We start from the raw sequence: 17,575 nt of genomic DNA, 5'->3' as shown, positions 1-17,575 counted from the left end.
AAAGAAAACATTTAATCATACTATAAATACAACAGCTGATGATTTTTCCAGGATCAGGTTGCCTGACTGCAGTGGCACTCAGTGGCTGTTTAGTTTTCAAATGTCTGCCAGCCAGATCATAATTTAAGTACAAATAAAAGATAACTTTTCCTGTGTCAGGAAGGGCAGATAATCTCATTTTAGAGAATAAACAGAGACCTTCCAGGCAAGTTCCTGGCACAAACATATTATGAAATGACAATGCAGATGTTTCTATGGTGCTTTTTGATGTGGATTATGCTGAAACTTCACGTGTGGGCTGTCAAGCCTCATGGTGTGTGTAGTTAACACAAGATGTCCCACGTGAAAGCCTCTCTGTGGCCACGTGTTGATTAGCTGGAGGGAAATGGCTTCAACTTCTCTTCCCGATTAAAAGCTAGTACGGATACCTGGGACTTCCACTGCATGGTCACCTTGTAAGCAAGCAAAAGGAATCAGTTTCTATGATCACAGCACGAATGTCCACTGACAATGTAAAACATGGAGTCATTCATTCATGGAGCGCATTGTTTTTCTGATCCAAAGTGCATGCAGCTGATTCATTAAGCTAAAGACCTTCAGCATTCAAAGCTATTTAGAGGTCTTATTTTAATGGTTTGCAATTAAATGTGATTCAGGCAAACATTTTTTCCTAATCTGTAATATTAAGATGCATTTTTCTTCCGACGTTTCCATTTGTTCTAATGATAGACTAATAGAATATAAAGAGACTTGTTTGTGATCTCAGTCCACATTTGAAAGTTCTCTGGATCTAATTATTTTTGCCTCACGCAAGTTGATTTTTAGGGTATATGATATGTAAACACCCCTGAATGGAAAGAGGATAATTTGGTAAACATTTCGAAAGCACATTCAGCTTGCATGCCGTACATTGTGACTGGGGTTGGATTTGAACGATGTGGTCAGAGTGTTTACACTGTTATGGCTTTTGTGTCATGGTTTGAAAAGTTTTCATCTTGGTTTTTCATCATGGTTGGCAAAAGTACCATGCTCTCTTTCTTTACAAAAGGAGATTTAGAGATATTTTTCACTTAGGATTTGATTGACAGAATCCCTAACTATCATGAAGAACAACGGCTGTTTTAAATCTAAAAACCCGGTTTCGCTTCTGATGTTTAGAAAGATTTAGCAACCTTAATCCCATAACTTGATGTCTTTAATCAAATAGTCATAAATGTAATAAAAAGCTGCGGGAATACAATGATAAACACCCCAAAATCAAGGCTAAAAACTTTATTGCGCTGTAAGTATGGTTGCGAAATCCTAAAAACACAAGTGACAAAATCATGACAGGCCTCTCTAAAGTCAAATGTAAAACTGCAGAATGTCTGACTTTGGAGGCAAAACCGACACTAAATCAAATGAAGCTAGTTTGAATTTGGACCCATAATACCCAGAACAAACGCACAAGGAGGTCAGGGGAGGAAAAAAATGTGGTTTGGGTCTAAAGAATATTCATTTTGTTGGCTGACGTTACAGTCTGTGAAGTCAAAGCTGAAGCAGTATGATTTATTGGGTGTAAGTGCCACACTTTTTGAAGAGGCTGAAGATGAAGGAGATGGATTTGCTTGTCTAAATCGATTCCATTTGATGTCAGGAGTATGACTGATGCTGCAAGCAGGGTTGCTTTACTGCTTGTGTTTTCATGGTTCTTACCTCAGAGCTTTGACTTTTCCATACTGCTTCAGTCTGCTGAGATACGACTGAGCATTTGAAGGATTATTTGGCCAAAGCCATCAAACATTTTCCCCGTATCGTATCACTGCCTGCCTTTTAACACGGGACTCGGGTATAGGTTCTTTGAACTTGTCAGAGTGTGGACAGAAAAACTCCAGATCTTTAAAAAAAAACAAAAAAAAACCCGAAAGGCTACAGCAGGACTGTTCAGGAGAATGCTGAACAATGATGTTCATGGCAGGGTTACGAAGAGAAAAACCCTGCTCACCAAAAAGGAGTACTGTTACATCTACACAATATCTTCATTTGTAAATCGCTTTGGATAAAAGCGTCTGCTAAATACATAAACATAAACAATTCTGAAATCTTCTAACAAACCTTCAACAGCTAAGCTTGTAAGCTCATCTCATTTCTCCAACTTGTGCCTGATCATCTCCTCTCTATCCTCCATCCTCCTGCCTTTGAACTGGAAATCAGTCTCGGGCAAAACACCTTCAAGGATGCTTCAGTTCTTAAATCTCACCTGGGAGGAGAGACGAGGCTTGCTGGAGAAGTTACATGCGGTGATGCTTAGGTGTATCCTTTCAGGAAGAAGTGTATCCTTACAAGAAAACTTGTACTGGAGTTGTACAACTCCCTGTTCCGGAAAAGTTGGGACGCTTTGTAAAATGTGAATAAGAGAGATTGCAGAGAGTGCAGAGATTTGCAAATCTCATAAGCCAACATTTTATTCACAATAGAACACAGGAAACATTTAAAATGCTGACAGAGAGACATTTGACCATATCATGACATTAATAGCTCATCTTGAATTTGATGGCAGCAACTTGTCTGAAAAATGCTACAGGGCCATGTTTACAACGAATTAGCATCCCGCATTCTTTTAAGAAAAGTCTGTAATTGTCTGGGAACTGAGACCAGCTGCTGGACCTTGGTGAGGAATCTTGTCCCATTCTTGTCTGATAAGGGATTCTGGCAACAGTTCTGGGTGTCCCTTGTTGTATTTTGCATTTCATGAAGTGCCAAATGTTTTCTGTTGTTGAAAAGTCTGTGTTGTCCACATTTTCCACAAGTCTTTTTTCCACTTTCTTTTCAGAGGTATTAGTGACACCATATTCAAGGCATGTTCACATTTTTTAGGAAATTGTAAAATGTCTTACTTTCAAATTTTAATATGTTTCCTATGTGTTATTGTGAATTTTTTTAAAAAAAGAGGCTTATGAGATGAGCAAATCATTGCATTCGTTCCAACTTTTTTTGGAATTGGGGTTTTGAATTGAATTAAAAGCCAATTTAATTGTTGTCATGACACTTTTGATATTCATGTGACAGAAGACAGAAACCCCAACTGTTGGCTGTAACAAAACAACACATGATGATGCAGCTTTGCCACACATCATATTTGATTAGTTTAAAATGATGGCTCTGAGGCAGAGATGCCTCATTTTGATAAATGCCTGTTATTTCTAAATAAGGAGAGGAATCAAGGATGTACAAACTGGGAAAAGGGACATACTCACCGTGTCCATGCACCTGATTACTGTACAGGAGTGGAGCCAGCTGTGCTCATGTTGAAGCTGAGCCCCACCAGCTGCAAACTGTTTTCTAATCAAGATCTCTACAAACTTTCTGCCCTGCTTCTTTACACTGCCAGACTGAACACTCAAAAAAACTGAACACACTGCACTTGATTAAGTGATGTACAGTTCATTTTCTGACAGTTTTGTCCTTGGTTTACCCCGCAGACCCCCCTGCTCTTAACGACTCACCTAGATTCCTCTCTGCTCATCTGCTACTGGAACCTGCACAACATAACTCACTCGCAGGCTCAGATCCAACTCATCTTCAGCTGTTCTGTCAGCTCTCACTGTAATTAACAGACTCTTGTCTGCAATCAGCATCCACTTATTGTGTTTTTGTTTTTGAATTCACAAACCTATCAATACCATATGGCTCTGAGGGCTACGAAGACCTTAATAACTGAGAAACACTATTCTTTTATGAACACTGCATTCCAGCACACTGTGAGAACTGCATCTCACATGAAACATGTTGGTGGTCACATCATGGTTTGGACCCTCTTTTGCTGCATCTCAGCCAGGATGGTCTGTCTTTATTGATGTTTCAGAACTGAAACTTAAAAGAAAGTGAGCATCTAGCAAGACAATGACACAGAGCATGCAAGAAAGTATGGACAAGGAAGAAGAAAAGTGATTAATTTAGAGTGGCCAGGACAAAACCATCACCTTCATTCAACAGAAATCTTGTGGAACGACTTAAAACCAGTAGGTTATGTGAGGAAACCCACCAACATCCCAAAGTTTAAGCTGAGGAATGCCTCAAAGCTAAGGTACACATTTTTACCTCTCAGATATGTAATATTGGATAATTGTCCTCAGTTAATAATTTCCTTTTACTGAAGAAAACTTGGTTCATGCGGCTCTCAAGCAGCACATTTGTTGTAAGTAAATGTAATTTGTAGGAACAACACTGAAAAAAATGAATGGCAATAAAGTGGTAAGATAATGATTTAAACAATTAAATTTAACATAATACAATGCTAAATGAAAATAATAATTTATTTGATTAGATAAATACAAAAATATAAAAACTAAAGACTTTGTTAGGTTTAGGTTCGACTATCTTTAAAAACTTAATTATAACTACCAATGTAATACCATTTCTGTAAAAAACATACCTACTGGAACAAATCAGAAGTACACATAAATTCTTGAATAAAGGAGAAACTTAAAATGGGTCTTAACACTTATTCTCTGTTCTTTTCAAGGAAGGAAGGAGCTTCTGTATCGTTGGTCTTTGAAGAACAACACAAATGTTCACAAATGGCAGAAAGACTACAGTTACAGCGTTAAGAGTAGGATCAGCACAATAGCTTTACTCAGTCTTGACCATCAAGTGACCTCTATGTAGGAGGGGAAAGAGACGGGGAAGAGATATATAGGCGCAAGAGAGGAAAGAAAAGGAGAAAGAAAGGAAAAAAGGAAAACAGAGTGAGGGTAGAGAGGGGTGGGAGAAATCTATGGGCTACAGAAAAGAGAGAAAACAGACACAAGAGAGGTGAGAGAGAGAGAAAAAGAGCTCCCGGCACACAGACAGAGACAGAAAGGGGGGTGCCTGTTTTCCTCACTCTCCCCTCCTTCTGGCTTTTAAAAGTGAAACAGCTCTTTGAAGAGGAAGGGGGCAGCGAGGGGTTGGGGGCAGTCCTGTACCTCAGCCACCCTGCCTGGACTATAAGGAGTATATAGTCCGCGGAGGCAAAACCAAATACCAGACACAAGGCAGCGCCTCAGCCGAACAGGCAGCTGAGGACCTGACAGGACACAGGCATGAACGGCATCAAGCTGGCCCTTCTGGGAAGCCAGGGGGCTGGGAAATCAGGTGAGCAATGGAAAAGGGATTATATTACAGACATATGTAGAAAAAGGAAAGTGAATGTCATCTAATATCGACAAGACAGAAGCTTGATGGCGTCACACAAAGCGAACCTGCATGTTTTCCTTCAAGATATTCTGATAAGTCAGTTACTTCAGTTTTCCTCAGCTCAAAACTAATATTTAATAACCTTACGTTTGATAAAATGATCATTTTTCCTACTTACTAATCTGCAGATGTATATGTATGTATGTATATATATGTAATATATGTAAAGAAAGAGTCAATTCTGAATTTAAAATGAAGGTGTGCTGAGTTGTTGTTTTGTCCAACCAACAGTCAAAAGTCAAGAATATTCACTTTACAATAATGTGTAATCAGAGGAAAGGTGCAAGTCATCACGCTGGAGAAACAGGAGCCAGAGAATGTTGGCATGTTTATCTAAAGATCCCTCTGACAAGATGATCAAACACTGTTGATTAATATTCCATCAATCAGTTAATGAAAAAAACAAATTATTCTCGTTACCTGACATGACAATTTGAGTGCAAACCCCAAAGCTTCCAATAAGCAATGCAGATCTTAAAGTTTGGCCGGTCTGTTCGTGCAGTATTTTAATAATAATTTGTTGCTCACGTCTGTTTGCATACAGAAGGATTTTGGTCTATATAATTTAAAATGCTTTAGTCTATTCAAAACTACAAACTGCATGAATGTCTTTGCGAGATGATTCCAAATGTGTTCTGATCTAAATTTATAACACTGTGTAACATAAAAATCTTAACATCTGACTGAAATATGATTTTTTTCTTGAAGCCGTCCTATCAGATTTCTGTTGACAAGCCATTCCTTTGATCCCAGGGTCCTGATGTGTGCTCCCCAGCTCTAGGGTTCGAGTTAATGTTACAATGTTTTTCTAAAACTAAATACAACTAAATATTCTAAATTAAAATGGGTCAGATTTAACCAAAACACAAGAGAATGAACAACTTGTTTTCAAACAGTATAGTCTTTTGTCTGCCGTGCAGTCCGCTGTCCCCGTATCTGTGGATTCAAGGACTTTTTTTAAAGCAAAGAAATTTCTTTTCTCAACAATGGAGCTTCACTTTAACCATTGGTTAAACCATTTCTCCTTTTAGATCTAATGGCATATACACATGGAATATTACTGCGACAAAAACAGGAGCAATGATGCAAGCAGAGAAATAAATGAGGATGGTCACTTGCCAGGTCTTTTGGCAGTTTTATGAAATCTGTTGCTAGAAGACACACCAACAGCTATGCACACCCTCTGTACTTCTCAGTGGCCCCTCAGTATAATACTATTTGGATGAATTTGCCTTTGAACCTTTCCACTGATAATGTATGACGGTGATCTCTGTTCTAATTTGTTTTCTAACTTGCTGACACAGGGTCAGTCCAAAACTCACTGCAATGTTATAATTCTTCAAAAGACTTGATAGAAATTGCAGACTGAGAAAAAAACAGAAGGAGAAGGAAAAGTTTCACCCAAATATTAGAGATCGTGGAGATTCCCACAGCAATTAATTGATGGCCAGAAGAATTGCATTCGATAACTATCCAAAAGGCAGAATTTGACTCAGGGAAAGAGTGCTCAAACAGGAGGCCACGTTTAGAACAAATCATAAGTTTCAGCTCTCATAGTGTCGTCCACTTGATATCATACATGTGTCCTTTTTCTCATGCCACTCTCAGAAAAGAAAGCTGAATTTCATGGCAAAATCTTTATGTCAAACGGCAGGGTTTGTGCAGGCTAATTTGCAAACTAGCTAGACATAGTTGCTTGTCAAAGCACCATAAAAGTTGTTTTTTGACCATGCAAACTATGACTTATCCAAAAAAAATTATAAACTAATACATTTACCAGAGCTGAACCTTCCTGTCACTGAGTGAAAGACCTTTTTCTTTTGTGACATAATAAGTTAGCTGAAAAACCTTGAGCTGAGTCAGGCCAACAGCTAATGTTGCTTTCAAGACTCATCATTGAAACCATAATTTTGAGAAGCTGAAGGATAAAACTGATTATTAGTTATATACCGTTCTTAAACCAAAAGGAGCATACTTAAAAGCTTTTTAAAACATGGGTGCACAAGTCAATTTTAGTCCATCACTGGGTGTAGTAGTGGCTTTATCATCAGTGCTCTGAAGGCTACAAGTTACTGGTCTCCCAAGTAGTCAGACATATCACTATGACAACATGAAATGATGAGGCTTGTACTAAGTTTGACTGGACATCATACCTAAACCCCACATAGACTGACAGAAAATAAGCTTCCAACTGCCTTGCTGACATGTTAAAATAAATTGAATAAAAAACATAATGAAAAAAGAAATAAAGACATTTAAAAAAGAAACTCAATCTCCTTTCCTTATGTCTCATTTCTTATGTCGCTGTTAGGATCAGAGCCTCCAAGAGACATAACAGTCAGTAAAGAAAATGGGAGCTTTTCACATCTCTGTTACTCTGTTAAAATTTTGCATTTACACCCAAGTGTTGTGTTCCCATTAATGCCCGAGCTAAGCCGAAGCCTATTAAAACCTGTGTCTACTGCAAAGTCATTTAACACGGGACTGAACGGCGAACAAACACATACTCTGGGTCCAGAGAGTTTTGAGTGGGATCTTTGACCTGTGCACTAGCACTGGGTGGAAAGTTGGAAAAAGGACAACTCTGATGCACGATCAGTTATCCTGCTTATTGCTTTACCTGCTGTTCTGCTATTTCACTGACTTTGCTGAGTTGTTGGAACATCTCACACCAGAATGTGTAATTGCTTTGTCCACAGAGAAAAGCAGTTTTAATAATAAAGGCTCAAAAGCTGGAAATTGTGACACTGTAATTGTTATACGGCCAAGTCTGCTAGATAGATAGATTTTCTGGGTCAAACATATTGAGTATTTTGATTGAGTTTTTTCAGCGCTGTCTAAGCTGCGGGTGCAGGAGTTATAGGACTCTTGATGCTATTTGAGATTCTTGTTGCATATGTTTTAGACCGACTTTACTGCATTCTTGCTTCATAAAACCATGGGATGTCTTGATCCTCGCTGCCTAGTAATGAAGTGGAGCTGTTTTGCAGATTCTGTAGCCTCTGGTGGCTATTTGTGCATGCTTGCGTCCTTTTAATACGATTTCTGCTCTGCTTGTTGCTTTCAGTGCATGTTTTGTTGTTTTGCTCTTTGAATGTAGCGACCTTTGTGTGAGAGATGGCGCCACAAGAATTCCAATTGAAACAAAGTGGTACTGAAAGTCTTTTGTCTTTTCCAAAATGCATGCATGAGTACATTTATGTACAGGCAGTATCCATATTTGCATGTTCTCGTCGCTGAAGTTAAATCTCTTTTCAAACCCCTGTAGAGGCCCACCATAAGCAAAGCTCAGCTCTTGAAACTCCAGCTCATAATTGATACTGATTGTCTCTGGGACCTAAACAAGCCCAGTCAGTCAGTTTTATATGTAACTTTTAGTGTGGAAGGGGGTCGAATACAACCATTCAGCTTGCCAAATATGCACAGTCCTTCCAGCAAAGCCGTTCAGCCTCTTTCATGTGAGGCTAAAGTTTCACCACTCTGGTCCTAAATACTGTTGGCACTGTTCTGTGCCTGCGGGGGAGAATAAGGGTCTTTTTTTTTTCTCCCCACTGCTGCCACCTGTGAGGAATGAGAGTGTAATGATGCCATGATTGATAATGTTGTTTTTCCATTTCATCTGTTTCTTCCAGCTGTCCTTGTGCGGTTCCTGACCAGACGCTTCATCGGTGAATATGCCTCCAATGCCAGTAAGTATTTCCAGATTTGGCAAAAATGATACTTTGATGAGGATTTGAATTTGGCTCTAGAGAAGCATTTATGCATAGACACTGTGCAGCTCCACAGGCACCAGGAGATTTGTAGATTTAATCAAAGTAGCCTAGTCATCAGCTTAAAGGCACAGTTTGTCATTTTGGGGCTTTTTTTGCAAGTTAAATGAGATGATTGATGATTGGGTCTTGTTGACTGTTTTAGCCCTATTTACAGAATGAATGCTAAGCTAACCATCTTCTAATTGTTGTCAACTTTGAAAAGACAGATATATTTGACATTTGGCTTTTAAATAAAAACGTCTTGGATATCACGGACTATGCCTTTAAGAGACAAAAATTCCATGACAAAATGTAATATTTTAGCTGCTGAAATATTATCAAAATTCAAGATGATACAAAAGAAAAAGCACATGAAATGTAAACGATAACAAATATTTTGACATCAATCGATCCATTAATAATTTTTGTGTGTTTTGAATCTTAATCACAGACTCACTATACAATAAAAGACTGTCAATCGACGGCAGGCAGCTGAATCTGGAAGTTTTTGACCCCTGCTCTCAGGTACAGTATATCTCACCCGGTAAGGCTAACCCATCATTGTTCATTGTTTTCAGAACTAACTGTACTATATTAAAAAAGCGGAGCTGCAGCAGGAGGAGTTCCTGTTTTGAGTTAGACTATTTCCTAATTTCATCATGTGGGCTGAAAATCTATTCGTCTGTTTTTTTTTGTCTCATGCTTAATGCATGCATGGCCTGCGACCAGAAGCAAGTTAAGCCACTGAGAATCTGAGACACATGAGACTGACGTCTTTTTGTGAAAAGACACTAAAACCATCCATGTAGAAGAAGAAGATTGCACATCTTGACATCATTCTCTTTAGCTATTCAGGGAGGTAAATACCAGAGCAATTGACAATCATTATATATATATACATTATATATATTTGTCATCGTTAACAAAAAAAAGTCTGCAAAAGAGTTGAAAGACTATAAAAAGCTGGCTGGTTTTCAGGCTGCAGGGAAAGCTGCACATGCCCTTGACCTTTAGTGAACCGTTGTCATATATTTACCTACACATGTTCATTCTCCACTGCACTCATTCTGGGAATCCAGAGGGTTTTACGAGAGTATCCTGAGGAGATGTGTGCTGACTGCCGTTTCTTTGAAGAAAGTAGCCACATAAACTGCTTACTTCTCTTTCAGCAAGAGGGAGAGGCCTATTACCTCAGACTTAGTATTTCACTGGAATGCCCCCAAGCTCAGCAGAACAAGAACCGGTCATTGTCTTTGACAGTTGGACTCACTGTAACCGCACCCTCTCATGAGGAACAATGAGTTCATACCCTGCCTTTCTGACCTGGACAGCGTAATGAAACGAAGGAGTTAATAAAGAGAATGTGGTTTAAAGAGGTATTTACAGTGCTCAGGCATGTTCATGCCTTGTATGGTTGTTATTCTGTGCATGTGTCCTCAGGGTCACTCTGTGTGCAGTCTTAGTCCATCTCTGCTTGTCTTTGGTGGTGTCTAAGGCTCCTTTATCTCCTAATATGCCAGAAAACACGGTCAGTCAATTTGTTCTTCACACAGGGTCAAACAGGCTGCTGTAAATTCCTCTTGATTTGAAGTTGTAGAAAATGTGGCGAACTTGTTGCATATGTCAACATGTGCGATATTCCTGATATTATAAAGTCATGTGAAACAGAAAGCGCAACCGCGTTTAATTCTATGTATCAAGACTTAATAAAAAAAGAACAAATTAAGAACACATTACATATTACACCTTTTCTTTATGAACCAGAAACTAAGCCTTAATTCAGGTTGAGGTCTGGACTCTGACTGGACCATTGCAACACCTTGATTTTTTTTCTTTTCCAGCCATCCCTTGCTGTACATTCTGTACAACATCTCCACTTCGGTCTCGTCTGTCACACATTGTTTTTAGGTGTCTCGTGTTCCAGATGCAATTTTGCAAACCTACGCTGACGTGTTCTCTTTAGAGAGAACATGCTTTCTCCCGCAACCCTTCAAAATAAGCCATACATGTTCAGTCTATTTCTGATAGCAACATCATGAACCTTAACATTCAAGATGCTGACTGAAACCTGTAGAGTCTGAGAGGCAGCTGTTGAGTTTTTCTCTAACCACGGTCGCACCTTTGAATAAACTTGCTGGGACGTCCACTCCTGGAAAGATTGGCAGCTATCATAAATGTTTTTCACTTGCGACTAATCTTTCTCAGTGTAGAGTGATGGACAACAAATAGTTTAGAAATGGCCTCATAACCATATAACCCTTCCCAGATTGATGGGCAGCAGCAGCTGCTTCTCTCAGATCACTGCTGATGCCTTTCCTTCCTGGCATTGTGCTAACACCTGAATGCTCCTGACCAGCAAACTTCCGTTATCATAGAGGTGCTCACACTTGCCGAAGATCAATTAATCAAGTACATTTGATTAGCAGCACCTGGTTACCACTTACCTTCTCAATTTCTGCAAAACTAGTAATTTCTTTTTCCTTTCTTTTTATTTCTTAAGCAGATAGTGAAATAGTGTAATATGCCCTGTCTCGTTGTTCATCTGGGGTACTTTCACATAACTGTAAATGATACATTTTGTTTTGTTTTGAGTCAGTGATTGAAATGACTTAATACTTTACCATTAGGGGTGGCTAGGTTGAATATAAGTAGTTATTCAAACACCAAACTGTGAGTAACTTATAGTACTAACAAACAGCAAATTCCTCTGACTGTAAAGACAGCCCATGTAATGTGGAATCTGAATGACATTTGGTCACTGTGAGTCCAAAGAGAAAATTGTTGTTCTTGTTGGCAGAGTTCAGAGGTCAGGTGCATAATGGAGGAGCCAGTGGACTGGGCAGATGGCTTTGTGGTGGTGTACAACATCAACGACCGCACTTCCTTCATCAACGCCAATAACATCTTGCGGCAGATCCGAGAGGCACGCATGGACAACTGCAAAGGGTCAGAGGCAGCTAATCGTAGTCGAGATAAAGAATTGTGGATCAGCCTAAAATATCTGTTTCAAGTAACTTCTGAGGTGCTCTAACATTGGAGAGGCATAACAACTCTGTGATGGAGCAAGATCATTCTTGAATTTGCTCTCTAAATTTACAAGAAACTACAGATTTGTCTGACATTGTCAGATTAAACAGATCTTTACCGTTAAGTGAAAACCCTATATAAATAAACCACACATGGTGCCGACTGCAGTAGGAATGAATCGGCACAACCTGGACTTTTATGGCATTTTGAGATTAGCCTGTGGATTTAAAATGATTTCCAGGTGTGTTGTCTCCATATAAGGTGTCCCCGAGGTACACAATACTGCCACATCAGACAAAAGAAAATGACTTTCTCAAAAAGCATCTCGCAAGTCATGAATTTTAAGACAGCATTTCACAAAACACATCTTAGAAAAACTTGAGAGAAAAAGCAAAAACAGACCACTGAAAGGAAAACACATTTCCCAAAACAGAAAAAAAAACAGAAAACACAGCATATCACAAAACTAAATTATAAAAAAAACAGAACACAAACAAAATTACAAACCATAGTCTTTCAAAAGCGTCTCATTATCTGTTGTGTTTTTCTGAAATGTCTTCAGTCCAAAATTTATTGTTACATCTTTATTTTTTACACCTCATTGACACCTTACAAATGAGCACCTTCGAGCGGGACTCTAAATGGAGAAAAATACTTCTCTGTAAATGCTCAATGAAGACTGCCAAAACAAAAAAAACCCAAACAAACCAAAACATCAACATAGTTTTCAAGTTTCCCCAAATGATGCTTTGAGAACAATATATAACATAAACAATGGAAAGTTAAGCATGACTCATGCCACGGTATAACCCAGACATACTGCGAAAACTGCAGGGAAACAGAACAAAACAAAGCTGCCCCAGTTCCTTTGAAGCTGCGCAGGGATGTTCGTGCAGGATTGAGTTTGAGGAATGCTGGGAGTCCTTACTGCGCATTGCACACTCTCATCAATGATTCATGATGTCAAATAAGGGGTTCACAACAACCCTACAGGCATCAATTGAAGTTGATGTGCAGAAAAAAGGGCCAACCACATCTATCGGGCTGCCTGGCCTGTGCTAAGGCATACTGGTGATGTGGAGGGAACTGGGAAGAAAGGGTGGGACTAGTCTGTACTGGATCATGCTGGATTTGGTGGTATGGTAATGCAGAACTAATCGGGATATTTTTTCAAAATGAAAAAAAGAAAAAAGAGTATTGGAGAACCGCACAATGATCCATGCAGCAGGATATTAACTAAAATGACTCAGCAGAGGCGTAATTTACCCTGCAACGTTGCCAGTCCTCACTAACTCGACTTCTTGTTTCAGGGAGATAGATGTCCCCGTGTGCCTGGTGGGTAACAAGCAGGACCTGTGCCACGCCCGGCAGGTGCGAGAGGACGAAGGCCGCTGCCTGGCGCAGGAGAACCGTTGTCACTTCCAGGAGGTCTCAGCAGCTGAGAGCTACCAGGACATCGCCAACCTCTTCACGCAGCTCATTCGGCAGGTGATGGAGCACCTGAAGTACCGTGCCGACCGGAGACGCTACAGTGGCTCCAAGTCCATGGCCAAACTTATCAACAATGTGTTTGGCAAGAGGAGGAAATCTGTGTGATGATGCCAGAAAAGTCAGCTTGATGTACTGGGATGTTGCTTTTATTACAGACCCATGCTGAAAGGAAAGAGCCGAGATGTTACATGCGGGGTCCCAAACAGTGGCACACATGCTGACACTTCATATTGTTCATGTTGTGGGCAATATCGATGGCTGGCTGGAAAGCTTGGTTGGTTCCACATACGGACACTTGGTCAGGAGCCCGCTGCTTTGGTTTGAATGCAAAGGGTACCACTGAAGCATTGCCGTGGCAACATAGAAACTGTTAGCAAAGCTTCATGCAATCAGATGTGTTTCATTGTGTATTTTAACTTCTAATTGCTTTCGTAATCTTAACCATGTCAACTCATACAAAGCAAAGTAGTACAGTAGAGGACAGGAAAAATAAAGATTAAACAAATAATGATAAAAAAGTAATAAACAGCAGAGCCAAGGTTTGAGTGAGGTAACCACCCCTGTTTACCCTCAGTGATTATGCCGAATACACTAATGTTTGCATGAGCAAACTGTGACATCAGCAAAGTACCATAACGCAGGATTAATATGGATGTGACACTTGACAGTGGGCTGACTTTTGGAATCAGCAATCAATCGTGAAATCAGAATGATTAGTCAGGCCATTTGGTCGGCTGGCACCTTCACTGTCGCTTGAAAAAGGAAAGCTCTTCTAAACTTTCCACCACAAGCTTCGCTAGCAAAGCAAAGCATCTGACCCAGAATTTAGTTTGGCTGTGCAAGCATCAACTCATTCAAAGCAAATGAGAAGTGAGACGCCTGAAAAGCGTATGTGTGAATTCATCCTGTATGCACCAGCAGTTTAGTCATGTTGGACTTGCTGCAGTGTTCATCTAAACTGTTGCAACAAAGTAGGAATAGCTCTGGAAACTAATCAGTGACACCGTTTCAACTTATCTGCTTAACCTTGAAGTGATATTTGTTGATTTTGTTATTGCTGCAAAAGAATATTTGACAATTTGCAGCTGTTGCATTCAAACCTAACTCAAAGGGCTCTTGACTGAGTGTCAGTCTGTGAAGAGTTGGGCATAAGAATATGTTTCATCAGCCTGTGGGTCTCCAGTAACAACATTTTCGTACATATGTATAATCTTTGGCAAGTTTTTTTCTTTGCTTTGTTGCTTGAGTTGAGCCTTGGATCTGTTTTGGGTTGTTATAAGTATTTAGAAAGCACTAATTATGTTGTTGGACAAAAGTAAGCAGTCCATTAACTGGTGCTTCAGTATCCAGGTTAGAGAAGCACTAAAAAACATTGTTGATTCAAAACATTTACATTAAGACGTTTCACAAATGAGCATTAACCAGTTATGTTTAGAAAACTCAGTATTTTCCTCATGTAAAAACCCTGCAAGCCCACAAAGTTTTCCCCATGTGTCTAATTAACTACTCAGTTATTGTCTGTACTTTTCTACACATTCAAAAAACAAGTCTAATGAGACAGAGAAAATGAAAATGCCTGTGCAGGAGGCAGCGGGGTCTTCCAGCAAACAATTAGTGGTTTCCTTCACATGATGTTTACTTCTGTCCTCAGTCAATTAGAGCAAAGCCCGCATAAATACTGCCTGAAACTACCAGAACTATGAAATACATCCAATGACTCATTCACAAAAGCAGATTTGAAAGCACTCAATCAAGCAGTACCAGCTTGTAGTACTTTACAAGTTTTGGTGCACACTCAAGCCCCTGCAGCAGACTCAGCTATGTGTCAAGCATCATGTCTAAATGGTTTATTGCTGCAGTTTTCATTTGATACAAACCCAGAAATAGGCCGTGAAGCTTTGATTAGCAGTAATCACTGCGTCGTCCGTCTTTCGCTTGTCAGACCTTTTAATATCACAACATGACGACATATATGACTGATTATTAGCTGTTGATTGGCCAGTGACAAAGAAACGTTCACATCTGGCCAGCTCTAAAATCAAATATTTGTTTTGCACGGCACCAGATTCTCATCGGTGAGCTCGCACATGTTTCTCACTGCTGGCCAGAGAGAAAAGATCTGCATCACATTATCATTAGCAATCCAAAGAGAGCTTAATTTGAGTCTGAGTAAAAAATGGTGTGCATGATTGTGTGAGAGAGAGAGAGATTATGTGTCTCTTTGTGTAATTCCTGTGAAGGACTTGTGATCTGTCCAGGGTTATGTCCCTTTCCAAATGTCAGCTGGGATTGGCTCCGATAACCCTGTGACCCTCCCAGAGGATGAAGCTGGTAGAGATGATGGATGGATTGGCTGATAGGAAATGCAGGACATTTTTACTCAGCTTAATGAATAGGTTTACAAAAACGCTTTCACAGCTATGTAGCTCCTTGGAAGTCACAGTGTTTGTTTTAGTTTTATGCCACAGAAATATGTGTAACAGACAAAACATCCGCCTGAGAAACACTAAAGGAAGAGAAATCATATTCATTTGTCAATTTTAGACATGCCTCTGAGGAATAAAGCCAAACAGAATGTTTGACAAAAGAAACAATAACCAGTGGTTCATTTTTAAGATCCGATTGCAACAAAAGTGAGTGAAATTTCATTCTTCTTTTAGATGACAGATCTGTCTGCCACAAAATGAGATGATACTCTGCTATTCATATTCTTTGAGGTAAATCTTAGCCAAACCTTTCAGATTTTCAGTTAAGTATTTTCTCCCACTGGTTGTCAAATGTGTATGGTATTCAAAGCGGGAGAATGTGCACATGGTTTTTTGTTGCAGCATGACCTTAATTACACAAAACACACAGCTTGTTATGAGTCTCCTTAACCTTAGATAGATTGGGAGATGTTTGGGATCAGTGCGATGGTAAGAAATTCAAAACTTCCCCTCATTGGTGCCATCTGGAAAATGACAATATTTGTTAAGTTTGTTTTTATGACCTATGGCAAAGTTTCAGTTTTGAGCCATTTAGTGAGCAATTGCTTTCTTTTTGGACTCTGTCTGCATGGGCTGACTTTATGTAATGTTTTTCTCACTGCACAAGCAGCCACTGAAGCAACACTTCAGTGGCTGCACTTACTTGTCCATTCTGAATAGCCCATGCTTCCATAGACTCCCTAACCTCTGTAGAATCTTACAATTGAATTGAATTGAATTGTAATTCAATTGAATTGTAAGAATTGTAAGAATTGTAGAATCTTACAATTTAGTTTCTTAATTGAGCAGGCAATTCTTAACCATTTGGTGCCATGTTACTCACTTGTTTTTTGCATTGAGATTATACGTCTTTATTGTCTTTTTGTTACACTTCAGCTTAGCATTGATGCAGTTATTGTATAAGAACATGACATTTTTTTAATCATGTAGCATTCTGGCGATATTAACCAGTTTACTATTTTTTTTCAGGTTTTGTTGTATAACCTACCATGATTTTTGTGTATATAATGTATTCATTACTATAATTAATTAATAAGAAGCTATATCTTGAATGTGAACCCAAGACAACTAAAATGCACGATTAACACATACCAGTTAAGGACATGAACTCCATTCTGTTTTTCTTCTCTGATCCAGTTATGTCACGATGAAGCTGTATAGAAAGAATGTGCCAGACATCTTGATGAATAAGTTCATATACACAACATCTTGTGGATGAATGTTCCAATTGTAAATACTTTGAAAATATTGGTTGTTCTAGAGGAAATTAAGATTAAACATGGCATAATAAGGGGGTTGTTTTAGTTTTTCCAGGGGACTATACAAATGCTTTTGGCTTAACTTTAATGAGATGACCGTGAGAGGAGACTTTTCTTTAAATCCCAGAGAAAAAAGAGATATTTCCTGTGTGTATTTTGCTAAAAATAGCCAAACTGGAAGAAAGAGAAGTAAGGAATTGTCCACTGATATATTGATTAAAAAAAATAAAATAAATGAAGCAGCATTCTGAAGCAATTCCACTAGATGGCAGCACAGATAATTCAATACAAACATGATGTTTTGTGATGTTTAGATAATTTCCTTCACGGTGCTTGACAAATT

General features: G+C 39.1%; 1 protein-coding gene and 1 long non-coding RNA gene across 2 annotated transcripts; both read left to right on the top strand.

Moving 5' to 3' along the window:
• Positions 1 to 4,723: 4,723 nt before the first annotated feature.
• Positions 4,724 to 13,883, top strand: rerglb (RERG/RAS-like b). The gene is made up of 5 exons (XM_072386403.1): positions 4,724 to 5,115; positions 8,850 to 8,906; positions 9,421 to 9,494; positions 11,767 to 11,915; positions 13,307 to 13,883. Exons 1-5 carry the CDS (start codon positions 5,064 to 5,066, stop codon positions 13,590 to 13,592), a joined length of 618 nt encoding a protein of 205 aa, XP_072242504.1. The 5' UTR covers positions 4,724 to 5,063; the 3' UTR covers positions 13,593 to 13,883.
• Positions 13,884 to 14,631: 748 nt separating this feature from the next.
• Positions 14,632 to 17,266, top strand: LOC140307489 (uncharacterized). Its single transcript, XR_011915822.1, has 2 exons — positions 14,632 to 14,707; positions 14,848 to 17,266. It is a non-coding gene; the product is annotated as an uncharacterized lncRNA (long non-coding RNA).
• The last annotated feature ends 309 nt before the right edge of the window (positions 17,267 to 17,575 follow it).

Source organism: Leuresthes tenuis, unplaced genomic scaffold (genome assembly GCF_036924035.1).
Source record: "Leuresthes tenuis unplaced genomic scaffold, fLeuTen1.0.hap1 SCAF_5, whole genome shotgun sequence".
NCBI lineage: Eukaryota > Metazoa > Chordata > Actinopteri > Atheriniformes > Atherinopsidae > Leuresthes > Leuresthes tenuis.
This window is presented reverse-complemented; position numbering and strand designations above follow the sequence as displayed.